At 35.2% G+C, this 18663-nt stretch overlaps 1 protein-coding gene across 1 annotated transcript in view; it reads left to right on the top strand.

Annotated features, from left to right (window-relative positions):
* The window catches only part of MEOX2 (mesenchyme homeobox 2), a 65142-nt gene that overhangs the window by 33112 nt on the left and 13367 nt on the right, over positions 1-18663 (top strand). Inside the window, exon 2 of the mRNA XM_032642166.1 lies at positions 16391-16563. Within this exon, the coding sequence (XP_032498057.1) occupies positions 16391-16563 (173 nt within the window). The remainder of the gene's footprint in view (positions 1-16390; positions 16564-18663) is intronic.

Genomic DNA, 18663 nt, shown 5'->3' with positions numbered 1-18663 from the left:
CATTTGTAGTCATTCAAAAGAGGATTCAAATACTGCATGTGATTGAAAATGTAAAATCTAGAAGTTGCTTTATATATGTACCAAAATTTGCCTGAATTCGACTAAATGCCTATGTGACAAATGATGACTAAATAAAACAAAATATTTTAAATATTCAGAGTATAAATATATATGTACTCACACACATACAAACATATATACACTTTATTTTGGCTTACTTTGAAAATAAAAGACAATGACGTTTAATTACACTCAGGAAAACTGTGTGCTTTAATTTTGGCTACACTTTTAGTAGCAAAGCTGTAAAAAGAAAGTATGAAAGAATAAAGTCATACAGACTTGCAGCACCCATTTATTTTTTAAAAGGAAACATAATTAAACCTTGCTGATTGGCCAAAGAAATTATGAGCACAGCTGGGTCTTTTAACATGTGTGTTGGTAGAAAGAGCTAGAAAATATAATCACCTCCTTTTGAAATCAATATCATTTTTTATAAAACAAATCAACATGTATTTAACTAAATACTAGGTGAGAAATGACAGCTAAGCAATTCAAATAAAATTAAAAGACTAATAAATGTGATTTAGTAAAAATTTCAGTTAGTTAAATCTTACTTATGATACATTTTAAGTTTAATAAGATTATTAATAATAGGTGTATATTATTAGATTCATAATACATCTCAGATATACACACTGTAAAGTTGCTCATTTTCCTCTGTATAACCATCATGTGTGGATTCTGTACATGTGGAATCTGAATTTCAGAAGACCTAAGACCACACAGGTTGTAAGTAGCTACAGTGGACTTCTAACTGAGGTTGGCTGGCTTCAAATCTCCTGATACTTTCTCTAAGTCATTCTTCCCTTCTAAATGCGTAAAAGTTGTAAATAATATGTAAAGCTGTAAAATGTATATAGCTTTAATTATAACCACAATTCTGTGTACTCAAGGCAAAACTTTTAAAAATGTGTACTGTTTAGATTTTTTTCCACCTATTGAAAATTTTGTACTCCTTTTGTACAACACAGGTGTTGACCCACAGGTGTTAAGTAAAACATAATGTTGATACTTCAAGCCCCTTTCCCTCCACAGTGTAGTGGAATACTGAATGCTATTCAATACCTAACTTTCATTTCAAAAGCTACAGGCTGTGATCTGTGACATGTGAAAAAATTATTAAACTGAGTTTTGACGGAATGCCTTAAATTTGATGTAAAATTACTAGCCATGAATTGTCCGGAGGACCTAGATGAAAGCTTTACTTTGTGATAGACTTAACTCTGTACCATTTATATGTTATCCTGGTAGAGATTCAAAATAAGTGTAGAAGATTTTTCAAATCTAATATGAAAGTAATTATGATCATTTTTATTTTTCACACTTCAGTGAATATCCTAGTGAAATTCTTACAGTGCTACATTCAAGTTAGTCTCAAAAATATTGTGAAGGCATGGATAATAATTGCATTTAAGTTCTTAAGTTTCTATGTAAGGGTAATTGCATTTAAGACTTCCAAAAAAGTATTTTAGAAGCTCCCTATATAGTTAGCAGTTCTTACGGCTTTGCAGAATATTTTTATGCCGTATGTGGAATTAAAGGAAGGCTTCATGGTTAGCGTATGTTATATATGCAAATATACACATGTGTCTTTCTAAATTGCTCCCCCCACATGAAATGGACTAATAATGATATTATCCAAGTATTTCCCATAAAGTGCTCTTAACAAAAACACAAGTTATACATCCCAAAACATCAAATTTTGACAATCAAACATCAGACTGTCAAGATAGTATACCCAAAATGATTATTTATAATTATTTGTGGATTTATCTTAAGCGGCTTCTATCCCCAACTTGATTGTAAGCTACCTTAAGATAGGAACTATGTCATATTGATCCATTTCCTAGCACTTTACACAATAACTATTCATGTTGTGTCTAACACACAACACTCTCAACATAGAGTATTAGGCTATGGATGCCTGATTCAAAGATGGATATAGCATAAACTGGTACGCAAATGCCACTTATTATTGAGCCTCAGAGTTCAACAAGATTGTCAGGATCCCAACACTCCTTTCTCCACAAGACAGCAGATCCCAGACTCGACCATCGTTCCTACCTTCTTTTGTCCAAGAAGTGTTAACTCTAGAATCAGTCCTTCTGACCTCAACCTCTTCCTTCATCTCTCAGGATAATATATGTATATACTAAATGGAGGCTTATCTTTTCCTCTTATTCATTGCAACCATTCTGGCTTCATTGGTCTCTGTCATCAACCACCTTTGCTTCCATATTCTTTATCGCGTAGCCCGGTAGTTCTTAACATTTTACCGTCAAAAATTCTTTTAAATTATCATTTCATCTCTTCAGTCAGATCTTATGTTTCAGATTTTTTTCAAAGTAAATTTCACTGCAGTTTTTCCCAACTCAAAATATATATAAGTAGTAAGTAGTAGTAATAATTATGAGGAGAAAGAGGATAGTATGACTTGTACACTTTGAGAACCATCATCAACACTTTTGTCATTTTAATATTATTATGCGCAAACATTTACATCAGACTTTGTTATTTTGTAAAATTATTAAATCACAAGTTGATTTAATCATAGAGCACTGATTTTATTTTTATTGGTTTTTATTTTTTATAAAGCATGTACTGCTTAGTGAATGTAAACGGAATTCTATTTGTGGAGAGTACCTAAGTAATGTTCCATGAATGTAAGTCATAAATTCTTAGACTTCTCCCAATTGCAAAAAAATGTCATGAAGAACCTAGGGGTAAGACGGGAATAAAGACACAGACCTACTAGAGAATAGACTTGAGGATATGGGGAGGGGGAAGGGTAAGCTGTGACAAAGTGAGAGAGTGGCATGGACATATATACACTACCAAATGTAAAATAGATAGCTAGTGGGAAGAAGCCGCATAGCATAGGGAGATCAGCTCGGTGCTTTGTGACCACCTAGAGGGGTGGGATAGGGAGGGTGGGAGGGAGGGAGACACAAGAGGTAAGAGATATGGGAACATATGTATATGTATAACTGATTCACTTTGTTATAAAGCAGAAACTAACACACCATTGTAAAGCAATTATACTCCAATAAAGATGTTAAAAAAAAAAGAAAGCAGCTAAGAATTAAAAAAAAAAAAATCCCTTTACGAAAACAATCACAAATTGACTTAATGCAGATTGGTCACCTTGAGGCTGTTTTCCTCCTTGCCAGTACAGCTGCAGCAGAGAAATGGATCACAAAGCATTGAATTTTACCAGCAGCCGTCAAAAGGAAACCAACTGCTGCTTGGTTGCATGGGCCAGAATCCCGAGTTGCCTGGGATTTTCCAATTATTTATATTGTATTACTTTTATCTATTAATTGTGTTTATAACTTATCTTTTATTACTGTGAAATTAAAGAAAAATCAATCTATAAGTCATTTGCTATTAATCTTCCCATATAGTTACTTCTGAGGTTAAAAAATACCTATGTGATTAACTTCTCAAACCCTCTATGTGAAGAAAGTTGTAAGTAGACTATATATGGGTTCATAATGCTGTTTAGTAAATACTTCTGATTTTACTTTTTTAATCAATTTAAGAATGTTAGTTAAACATTTTGTATACTCTAATATCAAGGCAGAATATGACTCTTCTCTACCTAAAACCATATACCTGGCTGCTAGGACTCTTTGCAGGAGAATAAACACATGCAGGTAGGCGCGCGCACACACACACACACACACACACACACACACACACAAGCACACTATCTGACTCCAGGTTTGGTTAAATTTCATCAAATATCCCAATAAAACTTTCAGAGGAAACAAGAATTCATACATTGATCCCACTGGGCCTTGTAAAATGTCACCTCAACAGTTTCATTGGAAAAATCATAATTAAACCTTAAGCTTCATTTGTAGACTAGCCAAAAATAACACACAGATTCTTTTAGAGATTTGTGCATTTTTCAATGTAAAATAAAGCTCTGCTAGTTACTGTGTAAATTCTAAACTTCCTAGGTTTTAGGTTGACTTCTGTTTTCAGAACAAAATTTTCATATGCTTAAAAAAAACCTTTCTAACTCCTGATTCTATCAAATCTATCATTTTCAGTTACTGAGGTCCTTAGAGCCTAGTCCCCCGCTAATAATGGCTAGAGTTTGCAGTTGATTACTGAGTGCCCACAGTATGCAAGTCCTATGCTAAATAATTTACTTAATTTTATCTCCTTCACTTTAATTCTATGTTAAATATGCAGAAAAGGAAGTTTAATGGTTGAATATGCAGATAAGTGGCAGAGACTGTGGTCTTAACATCTGCTCATTTGGCATTTTAGATAATAAAGATTATGTTTGTGTAGTTTTCATAGCCATATTTAGTATCACAATTAAATAGTGAAGTTTCTGAAATCCTTGTTCTTGAGAAGACACCATGCAATACATAAGGATATTTAAGGAGTTGGAAAAATGCTTTTATGTGTCTTTCTATAACTGAGTGACATGACCTGATAGTATGTGATCTCTGATGAGCACTTTAGTCACTCTGAGTGTCTTTATTTCTTATCTGTAAATATAGCAGGTGGATCTAGATGATTTGTAAGAATCTGTTCAAGTTCTAAAATTATGCATATTAAATCAAGATTTATTAATTAAACCAAGATTTACTAATTAAATGATATATATTTAATAAAATAATGGATTTATTATAGCTCTTACGTGATTTGACGTATTGTAGAAACATAGCATTGACAAAAATACTTCATGAGCAATTTTAATCTGCAGACAATCTAGTCATTGACTTGGAGGAGGTAAGACTTGGCTGTGGAATAAAAGGGTGGTATTTGCACATAAGACATTTACTTCTGAATCAAGTTGGTCATTCCTAGAGAGAGTTGTATAACTTGGAGTTATTGATTTTTTTTTTTTTAAACGCGGTGCGCGGGCCTCCCACTATCGCGGCCTCTCTTGTTGCGGAGCACAGGCTCCAGACGCGCAGGCTCAGTAATTGTGGCTCACAGGCCTTGTTGCTCCGCAGCATGTGGGAGCCTCCCAGACCAGGGCTCGAACCCGTGTCCCCTGCATTAGCAGGCAGATCCTGAACCACTGTGCCACCAGGGAAGCCCTGATGTTTTGTCTCAAATATTATCTGTACTCAGTGGTTCTCAAGTGGGAGTAATTTTGCCCATTGGGGGCACTGAGAACAATTGGAGACATTTTGAGTGTCACGACTGGGGTAAGGTTGCCAGATTTCACCAATATAAATACACAATTCCAAGTTAAATTTGAATTTTCGATCAAAGATCAATTTCTTTCTTTTTCTTTCTTTCTTTTTTTTTTTTTTTTTTTGCGGTACGCGGGCCTCTCACTGTTGTGGCCTCTCCCGTTGCGGAGCACAGGCTCCGGACGTGCAGGCTCAGCGGCCATGGCTCACGGGCCCAGCCGCTCCGCGTCATGTGGGATCTTCTCAGACTCGGGCACGAACCCGTGTCCCCTGCATCGGCAGGTGGACTCTCAACCACTGCGCCACCAGGGAAGCCCCAAAGATCAATATTTTTAATATAAGTATGTCCCAAGCAATATTTGGGGTATACGTAACTAAAATGCTGTTCATTGTTTATCTGGATTTTAAGTTGAACTGGAAGTTCTGTGTAGTATCGGACAACACTGAAGTGGAGGTGGGAGTTTCTGCAGGCATCTAGTGAGTAGAAGCCAGGGATGCTGCTAAATATCTTACAATGCCCAGGACAGCCATCATCCATTTATCTTGAATATGCTCATATTTCACTGCATATAAATGTAATAAGAATTCTCCAGTCCAAAATGTCAATAGTGCTGAGGGTGGGAATTATGAACTATGTGTAATCAGTTCCTTCACTTGGTATAACATTTAATCTCTTGAGTTTTAAATTTTATAATCGTGACACTGCTTTGGCACTTTTCTATCTGAATATGTCTCCATATTCAGTTAGAATATGGACCTGTCTCCAGCTGCCATCAATTATATGAAAGATGTGTGCTTTGAAAAGTTAATACAAAGCAATATTGAGTGATGCTTTCTTTTTTTTTAAGTTGAAGGTCATTCAAATTTTTATAACAGAAGAGAGCCCCTTAGGATTGTCACTGAAATCATAACTCATGACCACAGCATGGAAATCAAAGATCCAGAACAGATTCAGAATTAGGTGCTTAGCATTGGGAATATGAACATGAATAAGGCAAATTTCTTAATATTAAATTACCTAAAGTCTAGAATCCAGAGAAGGAAAGCAGACATGAAGATAAATGAAAAGCTCAGTAATTTATGAGTTACTGCTATAAAAATATATTAAAGTCACTTGCCAAAAAATATATATGGTGAATTGCCAAAAAAAGCTGAGAACAATGGCATAAATGCAAGCCCTCACACTCTTAGAAGACGTAGACTTGTCTTCCAGTATATAAAAGAAAACTATGGAAGCTCTGCTCTTCCATGTCCAAGGGATTTATCAAGCTGTTAGCAGAATTGGTTCTGAATTTTCTAAGGCCTCACTGCAAAAGCTATATGGTGCTGTCTGACATTGAAAGGGATCTCAGTCCCTTTTGACCTGTTGACAGATGTAAATTAGAAATGTCACAATTCTTCTGGCCACGGCCAACTGACGTAGATCCCTGACTTCTGAAAGAGTTTCTTTCCCTCCTTATTCTCTTAGGGACACTGTAACACCATGTAACCCCATGCCCTTTGCTGACATAGAGCTGAATAGAAGGTGAATGAGAAATGGATTGGAGGTTTGCATCCCCTTCATATCCTTGACTATTGCTTATGTGTGTATTAAAATGTAAATATGAATGCCCGTATTCATCCCCAATTACTGAATAAATGAGAACAATAGGTGACATCAAACATTTATGTTTTAGTAGGGGAAGTAAAGGATCCATACAGTGGCAGAATGTGGTAAGCATTGTAAAAAGGAAACACGACCATTTCATGGGATCCCAGAGGAGAGGTGCACTTTTAAACTAATATGATCAGGGAAAATATAATGGAATGCTGTATGTCAAAAGCTGTTCACTAGGGTTCCTGGTCCCATTGGAGTGGAAATGGCGATCCTTGTGAAAGCCTTTGCTATCAGGCACAATCCAAGCAAGTACGTGTGCCTTGTTCTGTTGCATCCCCTTGCCCTGGGATATAACTAGAGGCAGAAAGTCAATTCTAGGCTTCTGTAATGAGTTTCTAAGCCTAGAAGTGTGTAGTAAGATCGGAGACGTTGGGCCTCCCTGGTGGTGCAGTGGTTGAGAGTCCGCTGCCGATGCAGGGGACACGGGTTCGTGCCCCGGTCCGGGAAGATCTCACATGCCACGGAGCGGCTGGGCCCATGAGCCATGGCTGCTGAGCCTGCGCGTCCGGAGCCTGTGCTCTGCAACAGGAGAGGCCACAACAGTGAGGGCCTGCGTACCACAAAAAAAAAAAAAAAAAAAGATTGGAGACGACGTTTACCCCTGAAGACGTGTTGATTTTGTTTTTGTGTTAAATACTTTGAATTTGGTAGTGAGAACTAAATCTATGCTAAATTTGACTCAAGTTAAGTTGCACTGTATTTCCATTTTGTGTATCTTTGGCTTCTTTTTCAATTTTTAGCAAAAATACTGTTTTTATTAAATATATTTGAATTGTACATCAATCATAATATTAATTTCATCAAAATTTCTTAGTTCTTTGACATTTCACTTTGTATTTATGTCACAAAGGAAGAACAATTAAGTTGGCCTCTTACTATCAGAAAGAACTACATAGTAAATAAATAATAAAAAAGTCAAGGTAATGAATTTAAAAAAAAATCAACTGTTCACGTCTCATTATTTAAAAAAAAAAAAAAAAAAAAAAAAAAAAAAAAAAAAAACAAAGGGACTCCATCAAGAAGAAGCTGTAAGGTAAAACTATATTCATATATTGATGGACACAAAAAGTACAGAATTGAAATGAGTTATTGCTTAGGTACCTATTTTATTTTGATCATTTTTATTACATATATTTTTATTGAGGAAAACTGACATACAATATTATAGCAGTTTCAGGTGTAAAACATAGTGCTTCAGCATTTGTATATATTGTGAAATGATCACCACAATAAGTCTAGTTACCATCTGTAACCATACAACATTAATACGATATTATTGAGTCTATTCCCCATGCTATACTTTACATTCCCATGATTTATTTATTTTATAACTAGAAATTTGTACTTCTTGATCTCCTTCACCCATTTCATGGCCCCCCAGGCCCTCAACTTCCCTCTGCAAACACCAATCTGTATCTGTGAGCCTGGGTGTTATTTTGTTTTGTTCGTTTGTTTTGTTTTGCTTTTTAGGTTCCACATATAAGTGAAATCATGTAGTACTTGTCTTTCTCTGGCTTATTTCACTTAGCATAATACCCTCAAGATCCATCCATTTTGTCACAAATGGTAAGACATCATTCTTTTTTACAGCTGAGTAGTATTCCATTGTATATGTATACCACAATTTCTTTATCCATTCATCCATCCGTGAACATTTAGGTTATTTCCATATCTTGACTATTGCAAATAATGCTGCAGTGAAGATGTGTATATCTTTTTGAATTAGTTTTTTAATTTTCTTTGGAGAGATACTCAGTGGTGGAATTGTTGGATCATATGGTAGATCTATTTTTAAATTTTGGAAGAACCTCCATACAGTTTTTCCATAGTGGCTGTACCAACTTACATTCCCATCAAACAGTGCATGAAGGTTCCCATTTCTTCACATCCTCACCAACACTGTTATTTGTTACACTGTTATTTGTTGTCTTTTTGTTAATAGCCATTCTGACAGATGTGAGATTATATCTCATTGTGGTTTTGATTTGCATTTCCCTAATGATTGGTGATGTTGAGCATCTTTTCAAGTGCTTTTTTTTTTTTTTTTTTTGTGGTACGCGGGCCTCTCACTGTTGTGGCGTCTCCCATTGCGGAGCACAGGCTCCGGACGCGCAAGCCCAGCGGCCATGGCTCACGGGCCCAGCCGCTCCGCGGCATGTGGGATCCTCCCAGACCGGGGCACGAACCCGTGTCCCCTGCATCGGCAGGCGGACTCTCAACCGCTGCGCCACCAGGGAAGCCCTCAAGTGCTTTTTTTTTGTTATTGAGTTGTATAAGTTCTTTATATATTTTAGACATTAACCCCTAATTGGAAATATGATTTTCAAATATCTTCTCCCATTTACTAGGTTGCCTTTTCATTTTTTTTTGATGGCTTACATCACTGTATAGAAGCTTTTTAGTTGGCTGTAGTCCCATTTGTTTAGTTTTGCTTTTTTTCCTTTGACTTTGGAGTCATATAAAAAAGAAATTACTAAGACCAATCTCAGGGCGCTTAATGCTTATGTTTTCTTCTAGGAATTTTATGGTTTCAGGTTTTACATTCAAGTGTTTAATCCGTTTTGCATTAATTTTTGTATATGGTGTAAGATAGTGGTTCAGTTTCTTACTTTTGCATATAGCTGTCCAGATTTCCCAACACCATTTATTGAAGAAGCTGTCCTTTCTCCATTGTATATTCTTACCTCCTTTGTTGTAAATTAGTTAACCATATATGGTGGATTTATTTCTGGACTCTCTCTTCTGTTCCAATGATCTCTATGTCTGTTTTTTATGCTAATACCATATTATTTTGGTTACTATAACTTTGTAATATAGTTTAAAATCAAGGAGCGTGATATTTTCAGCTTTGTTCTTCTTTCTCAAGATTGTTTTTGGCTATTTGGGGTCTTTTGTTGTTCCATACAAATTTTAGAATTATTTGTTCTAGTTCTGTTAAAAATGCATTGGAATTTTTATAGGGATTACTTTGAATCTGTAAATTTCTTAGGATAGTACGGACATTTTAACAGTATTAAATATGAACATACTGATTACTAGTAAGAAGGTTGAATCATTAATCAAAAACCTCCTAACAAACAAAATCCAGGACCAGATGTTTCACTGGCGAATTCTACCAGACATTCAAAGAAGAGTTAATACCTATCCTTCTCAAAGTCTTTCAAAAAATTGAGGAAGAGGGAACACTTCCAAACTTATTTTATGAGGTCAGCATTACCCTGATACCAAAACCAAACAAGAACAACATACACACCTAAAATTACAGGCCAATATTGCTGATGAACATAGATACAAAAATTCCCAACAAAATATTAGCAAACCAAATCTAACAATACATTTATTAGCAAACCAAATCTAACGATACATTAATGTATTAACAATACGTTAGTATGATCAAGTGGAATTTTTCAAGGATGGTTTAACATTTGCACATCAATCAATGTGATAGGCCACATTGTCAAAATGAAAGATAAAAATCATATGATCATCTCAATAGATGCAAAAAAAGCACTTGACAAAATTCACCTTCTGTTTATGGTTAAAAAATAACCTCTCAGCAAAGTGGTATAAAGGAAATGCATCTCAACATAATAAAGGCCATGTATGACAAAGCTACAGTTAATATTATACTTAATGGTAAAAGGCTGAAAGCTTTTCCTCTAAGATCAGGAATAAGACAGGGATGTCTATTATTGCCACTTTTATTCAATATAGTATTGGAAGTCTAAGCCACAGCAACTAGGAAAGAAAAAGCAGTGAAAGACATAAATTGGAAAGAAAGAAGTAAAAACCATCACTATTTGCAGATGACATAATACTATATATAGAAAACCCTAAATACGCCACCAAAAAAACTGTTAGAACTAATAAATGAATTCAGTAAAGTTGCAGGACACAAAATTAATATACAAAACTCTGTTGCATTTCTATACACTAGAAATGAGCAATCAGAAAGATGACTCGAGAAAACAGTCTCATTTACAATCACATCAAAAAGAAGAAAATATCAATACCTAGGAGTAAATTTAACCAAAGAGGTGAAAGACCTATACATTAAAAACTATAAGACATTGATGAAAGAAAGTGAAGAAGACATAATAAATGGAAAGATATCCTGTACTCCTGGATTGGAAGAATTAATATTGTTAAAATGCCCGTATCTACTTTAAATTGGCTAAAATTCCTATAACTGCTATCATCTTAAAATTGTAGAGGAGGGAGGAAGCAAAGAGAAGGACTTTGTTATAATATTTGCCAGTTTATCCTCGGAATACAATGCAATGCCAAGGTAAGATTATTACCTACTGTGGGGAAACATCTATGTATAAGGTGTGGGTGACTTTAAGAGACCCAAATATTTTATTTTTATGTATTTTCTGAGGTATTTGTTTTCAAATTATTTATATCCAGATTCATACTAAGTTATTAAATTGGTACTAATTTAAGAACAATCTTGTGCTATTATGTCTGTCTCTTTCGCTCTCATTCTAAAATGTGACCTAAAAATACATAGATTTTATAAAGTATCTCAAGTCTTCATACTCTTTTCCTCTATGTAATTACATCGTGTGGTATGATTCTGTAATGTTACCAATTATAATATTTGCTTATGTAGGTAGCTAATGCTAAATACTGACACAGTCATGTACACTGAATTTTGATTTTTCTCACTTTAAGAATTAGTTGTATAAAATTATGCCCAAGTGTGTTGGGAAAAAGTCAAATCTGTAAACTAAAATTTACTGACATAATAGTAACTATTCTATTACATAACTTTTAGCTATATACAGTTAATCTTTCAATATCTCCCACCAAGTAAGAACCTAAATGCCTTTAACAGAAGTAAATAGGGTATCCTTTATAAATTATTTGTTCAAAACATACAATTGGCAACACAAATGTAATAAAAATAAATATATCTTCAGTTTCACTAATGTGAGATTTATCTGACTTATTTCATTCCTGAAAGCATACTAGACAATCCCATGAGTAATCAAGGAGGCAGTGAAGAGGGAGGCTGGATGGTAAAAGAGTACATTGACCAATTGATAATCACTGGTCCAGCCCATAGAATGACTTTTGCATGTTGAATACAACTGTTACTATTACTAAACTGTTACTAAAAATGGAAATTTCTTTTCTTTTTGGTCTTTGAAATTTGGGTTTGCTTTATAAGAGAAACTGTTATAGTAGCTCTACATTTTTCACATCAATGGTATAAGAAACAGTGGATATTTTCAATGCTAATTTCTATTCTAGATTTAGCATAGTAGTTTTCAATCCTTTTTTTCCCTCACATACCTCAGTGTATAATAGCCACATTCATTAGTAATAGTAGCTCACTATGATTGTGGTTCTCGTATCTGGAGAGTGGATCACCTAGAGGATTTAAGAACCCCTGGGGAAGATTATTTACTCTGAAAAAAAAAAAATCTGGAAAGGCTGAAATGCCCACTCATTAAGAAGCTGGAGCAGCAAGTTGGATAAGTTTCCCATAAGGAAGGCAATTTCCCGTTTAAATGTGAAAATTACTAGCATCAATAGGATTATTCTATAAATTACCCTACATCTATCCACAATCTCTATGCCTATATAAATATAATTATTAGCTTCCTATATCTACTATTTGCGGAGCTTTGTTAATAATAACAGAATATCTCTCATTTTGAATAGCTTACAAAACGTTAACACAAGAAGTTGCAAAGCACTAGAATAGACAGTGGCTTAGTATTCATTTTTTTCTTCAGAATATGAAATAAGTATTCATTTTAGTCTAAGCTATGGAGACCTTCCTTTACATTTTGATATTTTACAGACATTGGTAAATTATGTTCTTCATTTAAACAAGGTAATAAGTTTACTCAGGGTAGCCAAAAATATACTCAATCATACTTTATTATTTCTCTTTTGCTAAAAGGCATTCTGTGCCACTAGTGAACAGACCAAGCCCTCACATTACTTGTCGTCAGTAAAACATTATTATCTTTTGGCATCCTCTTGCACTAGGGGAAATAAAAAGTCACATGTGGAGAAGTTCTAAATGCTAGACAGAAACGATCCTTGGAGGGCAATTTTTATCCTCCACGGAAGTATTGCAGACTTCTTCCATTAGCATAGTCCCAGGGAGCAAAAGGTTAGGGAACTGGGACTGCCAACTATACCTGAACACATAAGTCAACATTTCCTCCAAGCAGTGAGGGAGTGTGAGAGTGCACCCACATGTGCATTAAAGTATCTGAGACGAGAAACAACAATTGTACTATTTTACATTGCAATGTACTGTACAGATGGTGACATTTTGTTTGCAGTTGTAGGCAAGAAAGGAGGGCAGTTTCCAGACTCCCCCCTCAACACCTACCATTTGGCATAGGATATGGGAGGTTGAAGAAAACGGAGGGAGTTTTGCCTCAGTTGAAACAGCTGGGAAACAGATGGAAGCTAATGTGCAGTTTGCCAAAAGCCTCGTCCAAGGCTGTCACCCGTTTTCCACCAAAGAAAAGCTAGTCAGGTGATAGTAGTAGAAGCTTCAGGGTCAGCAAACGATAGACTTTGCAAAATACAGGGGGAAAAACTCAAAAAATGTATTAAATCCAAGATTTAAAATATAAGTTTAAAAGTTATATTTATAAGTTATATTTTCTTATAAGAAAATATAAGTCCAGAAATGCAATCCCAAGGAGCATGTTTTTCACAGGAAAGAAAAAGTGGGATCATCGTGGGTGGAAACCACAACAGAATCACAGATCCAAGGATAAAAGTGCCCACATAATTAATTGACATGGGTGCTACCTCAGCTACATTGACATTCTCTTTTAGGTAATGAACTCAAGAAGCACATACCCACTCGGTGTCATGTTAATTACAATATAACTATTCCATTTGTGCTTATTGTAAGTGTGCCCAATTCACATCATTTTAGTCACTGGATTTCACTTTGTGAGCTACTTCGGTTTGGAATTCAGGCACTTGGTAAGTTGCTTTTGGATATACATGTTGAATTATAGCCAGACCTTTGTTCAAATTTAGTCACTGGCTGTATAAACCTTCTCTTGTATATTTCTAGTTTCAGTGGGCATGCGTGTAGATCCACTGCATTGTAACCCTTCTTCCAAGAACTGGCCCAAGTTTTGTATGTTTGTGTGTGTCTGCGGCATTTTTGAAGTACTGCTGAATACTGCAAAAGTTAAAAAGAAATCGGTTTCAAAAATAAATACAACTTAATAGGCTTTCCTCAATGTGAATTTGTTCATTCATGCTTATATAAGGGAATGTGTTAACCATGAATCATTCCAACTGAATTGCTTATGAGAAAAAATGCCCTGGCTTTGCTTTCAGTTTCCAGAGTTGCATTACTGAAGGGAAAAGAGCATTGTCCCCACATAAAGAATAATCAGCCACAGATTTCAGACTAAACATGGCTCCAAACTGGCAAAAATATACTTTTGATTCACGTGAGAACATGAGTCCTTGTGAGAGGGACTTATCTGAATATTCTGGGCTGTGACTGAGTTTGCCTCTGCCAGTACAGCTGATGGAAAAGTTAAAAAAAAAAAAAAAAAAGAAATCAATCATCGGAAAGTTTTGTTCACATAATATCAGAATAGCAAAATGAACCAAAGATGTGGAGGTTGGCAAATCTGTGGCTTAAAAAAGTGGATAATGTAGGTTCCACTTAGAGCCTGGTAAGTTCATATGGTATAAACACAGCCTAGCTGAGAACTCACACATCTTCTAATCCATAACTCATCTGGTCCCAGTGGCTTACAATCAGATACATTCAGCCTGTGTCTAACATATCACAAACCACTTTTTGCACTGGATAAAGCCCTGACTGCCCTGTCAAGGTGGGGAGGCAGTCAACACAGGGCTATGTGTCAAGCCCAGAAATGTGGTCTGTGAATTCTAAAGAATTTGTGACAATGCCAGTGCGCCAGTCAGTGAAACATGCCCTGTGATCCCTCACAGGAAATTAACGGCCAAGTATGCCAAAATTTTGATGCAAACCTATTGCCACTGCTGCTACTAGACCTAGAAAACTTTACATTTGGCCAGCGTAGATTCTGGTAAGAGTCAAATCAAAACTGTTTACATTAGAGCACCTTGTCTAGAGGATTTCCATTATGCAGACCCCTGTTGACTTTAGTTAGACTTCCCCCAGCCAGACAGAAAGGAAAAGAACACTAAAAAAAACAACAATATTTTGTACATAGCATATTTAAACATCACTGGATGAGAAACAAGTACCGCTTTAAAAGGTCCTTCATAAAGCTGTACCATACTATATTTGTCAGCTAAAAAAATGTCACACTTCATAATGTGATTGACCGTCATTTTTCCTATATCATTTCTCTCATTTGGCTTCATAGAAGAGTTCATTGTATCACTACCTGGTAAAGGCATCACTATTTGTGTGTACAGGCTCAAAAATAATTAGAAAACTGAAATAATTTTTGAGAGAGTACAGACATGCCACTTTATCTTGATTATGTTGATATTTCACTGAGGTAAATTTGACATGAATTGTTAGAGCTGGTATGATTATCTATTACTTTGTATATGTAGAATTTTTTTCCATTATAGACACACGTTCTGTTCTTCAGTATGTTAAGAATATCTTCTAACCTACACCTCAGGGATATTATGAAGATAAGTAAAATAACTCTATGTTAATTATGTCTTGAACTCTTAGAAGAAAAGATGGCATGATATGCTTGCTGTAAATTTTGATTTTTTCTACAGGGCATTATAAGATTTGGTGTTTGGGTACCTAATTTTAGGTGTTGTGCATCTTATGTTTATCTCATATGTAGGGAAAAAACATTTAAAACTCTCTTCATATTTTGAGTTAAATGAACAAAATTGTATTTATAGATTCCACATTGCACTATTACTCAAAATAAAAGGAGAGCATTGCTATTGCCTTCAAGGAGACTGCACTTAAATTGAAATTAAAAAAACAATAAATACACACACACACACACACACACTCACACATACGTATGCTTACTCTGAGCTTGAACTGACTTTTATGGTCCAGTTGCTAGATATTTGAATTGCTCAGATAGTCACATACTGAGTCACCACTGTTTCTTAGGATCACTCTGTTTAGTCATCCTTAGACCTCAAGAATTTATGTTGAAAAACTTATTAGAAGAAATTTTATATCTGAATAGTTTCAGATATAAAATTGTTTTCTAGAGGGGCTTTGTTTTATCTTGTTATTATAACAGCATGTTAAGAGCAGTTAAGTTTTTTGTTTCTATTTCAAAAGAAGAAAACCAGACACTTCCCCAATTAGGTTGTGAGTCACTTGGGGGCACAATGGGAAAAAAAAGAAACTTATCTCACCGTGTTGAGATAAGTCTTACTGTCTTTGGTCTCTCTCAATTTTTATCATGTCTAACGCTACCTGGAAAAGTAGTTACTCAGTAAATGTTTCTGGTATGAATGATATGATTGAACATGCTTAAATGAATGAACTAAATCTAATTCTCTCTTTTATTTTCAGACTCCCAGGAAGGAAATTACAAGTCAGAAGTCAATAGCAAACCCAGGAAGGAAAGGACAGCTTTTACCAAAGAGCAAATCAGAGAACTTGAAGCAGAATTTGCCCATCATAATTATCTGACCAGACTGAGGCGATATGAGATAGCAGTGAATCTGGATCTCACTGAAAGACAGGTAATGTCGGATATTGAGATTATATGATATTTTTAATTGCTTTGGGTCAACAGTTTTCTCCCGCCATTTTTGAAATATCTAGCTCTGTGGTTCTTAAATATCATTGGGAAGACAGATTTTCTCTTTCATGATGAAGTTTTTGCCCAGCAAAATGACAAAATTAAGAAAGAATAAGATAGCCATGTTTTATAGAAAACTGCGTTTATTCAGTTTAAGGAATCATCCTTTGTTCTGTGATTGTACCTTTCTTATATTTTTTTATTTTAAAATATTATTTCTTTTATATAATGACGGCATATGGAGAGGAATTTTATTTGCTTATATTTTAAAATCTCCTTATTTTGCACAATAGAAAGTTGGCAGTCCCATGTTGGTTCCTCTATTGCTCAGAGTAGGGTTTATGTTACACATTAACCCCCAAACCTCAGTGATATAAGAAAAAAGTTCATTGTTTGTTCACTCTCCATACTAACTTTACGAGTCCAGCACTCCAAATAATCACTCAGGGACCCAATATGACCCTCTGGCATCCTAACATGTGGTGTCCTTGGTAACCACAGGAGGTAAGAACGAGTTGGAGGTTCATGCATTGACCTTTAAATGTTTTCACCTGGAAATGACCCATGTCACTTCCATTTACACTCTAATGTCCGGAAATAGTCAATGGTACCACTTAAATTCAAGAGAGCTGGGAAATTATGGGAGCAAGGCTACATAGATCATTGGTAAACATTTCTACCCCATTACTTCAACTATTTTTGAAACTGTATTGGTCTCAGAAATTCAAAATTCTGGTACCCACTCATTTAGAGAACACTTTGAAATTATTAGTGACCTGTGGACACCAGTTAATAAGACCTAAATAATATTTTTAATTAATTACTTTTTAGGTCCTTTCTTGTATTTTAATTGAATGGCATATGATTTACTCCAGTAGTGTTCCCAGAGCACTCCTTATATGGATTCTGATTTTCCCTAGGAGAATCTACCCTACTGATGGTTAATAGTTGCTAATCTTTAGGAAAACATTCCTGAAAGGCAAAGGCAAACATCTTTATGGACAGTGCAGTTTTGATTGGCACTCTTAGGAGTAGAGTCTCATTTCCTCTTCCACTGTACGCACCTCCTCCAGGGATCCCACTGGAAGCAAAGAAATATCAACATGGTGTGGACAGATGAATACTATCTTAGGAGAGCAAGTTATTTTATCCAACTTCTTCAATCATCTGCTTTCCTTCTGTTAATTTCTGTATTTCAGGTTTTAGTAGGATAATTCTGGGTAGTGAAAATATACAGAGGAACACTTTTATGTAGTTTTATTTATTGGCAGTTTATATTTTATTAAATATTACGACCACTACCGAAGTTATGGAGCACAACATTTTCATTCCCTTGAACTTCACATACAAAGTTCCCTCCATAAGTATACACTTGGCGTGCTGGAAAGCAGGATCCAAAATCTACATTGTCAGACCTCTGTTTTTTTGCTTTTTTTTTTTTTTTAACTGGAAACAGAAAAAAAGAAGGAGGGTGGAATTATACATTAATGTTTTTGTATAGAGACAGTGAATTCTAGGAAATGAAACTATATTTTAAATGATACATAAAGGAAATAAGAAACTAGAGTTTGCTTGTAATCTACAGAAATATGGGATGCATTACTGTGTTTAGTCTAGAGAAAAGTCAAGATCTGTGCTTTCTTTTCTGGGAATGTCCTATGGTTACCTGTCATTATCTGATCATAGAGCAGAGGTCTCACTTTTGGCTAAGAATAATGTCTTTTTAGGAGAAATTCTGTAAATTTGGTTTGGGAATTTTGAAGGTATTCTGGGTATTTCTTCTTTTTTCTAACTGACTTGCCATTCTTGGAAAAGAATCAGAAGCCATTATGTGAAAAACTTATGTACATATATATACATACCCACCCACACACACTATATACACACACATGCACAATTTTAATCTTTGTTTTTTCAGAAGGGTCCCTTTAAAATTTGTATCACTTAGCCTTTGCTGTGTAACAAGCCACTCAAAAGTCTTAATGGCTTTAAATAATAACCAACATTTAATTTGCTCAAAATTTTGAGGATCAAAGATTCT

The sequence above is a fragment of the Phocoena sinus genome, chromosome 9, assembly GCF_008692025.1.
Source record: "Phocoena sinus isolate mPhoSin1 chromosome 9, mPhoSin1.pri, whole genome shotgun sequence".
Taxonomy (NCBI): Eukaryota; Metazoa; Chordata; class Mammalia; order Artiodactyla; family Phocoenidae; genus Phocoena; species Phocoena sinus.
Note: the sequence above shows the minus strand (reverse complement) of the source record. Positions and strands in the feature narration are given on the sequence as shown.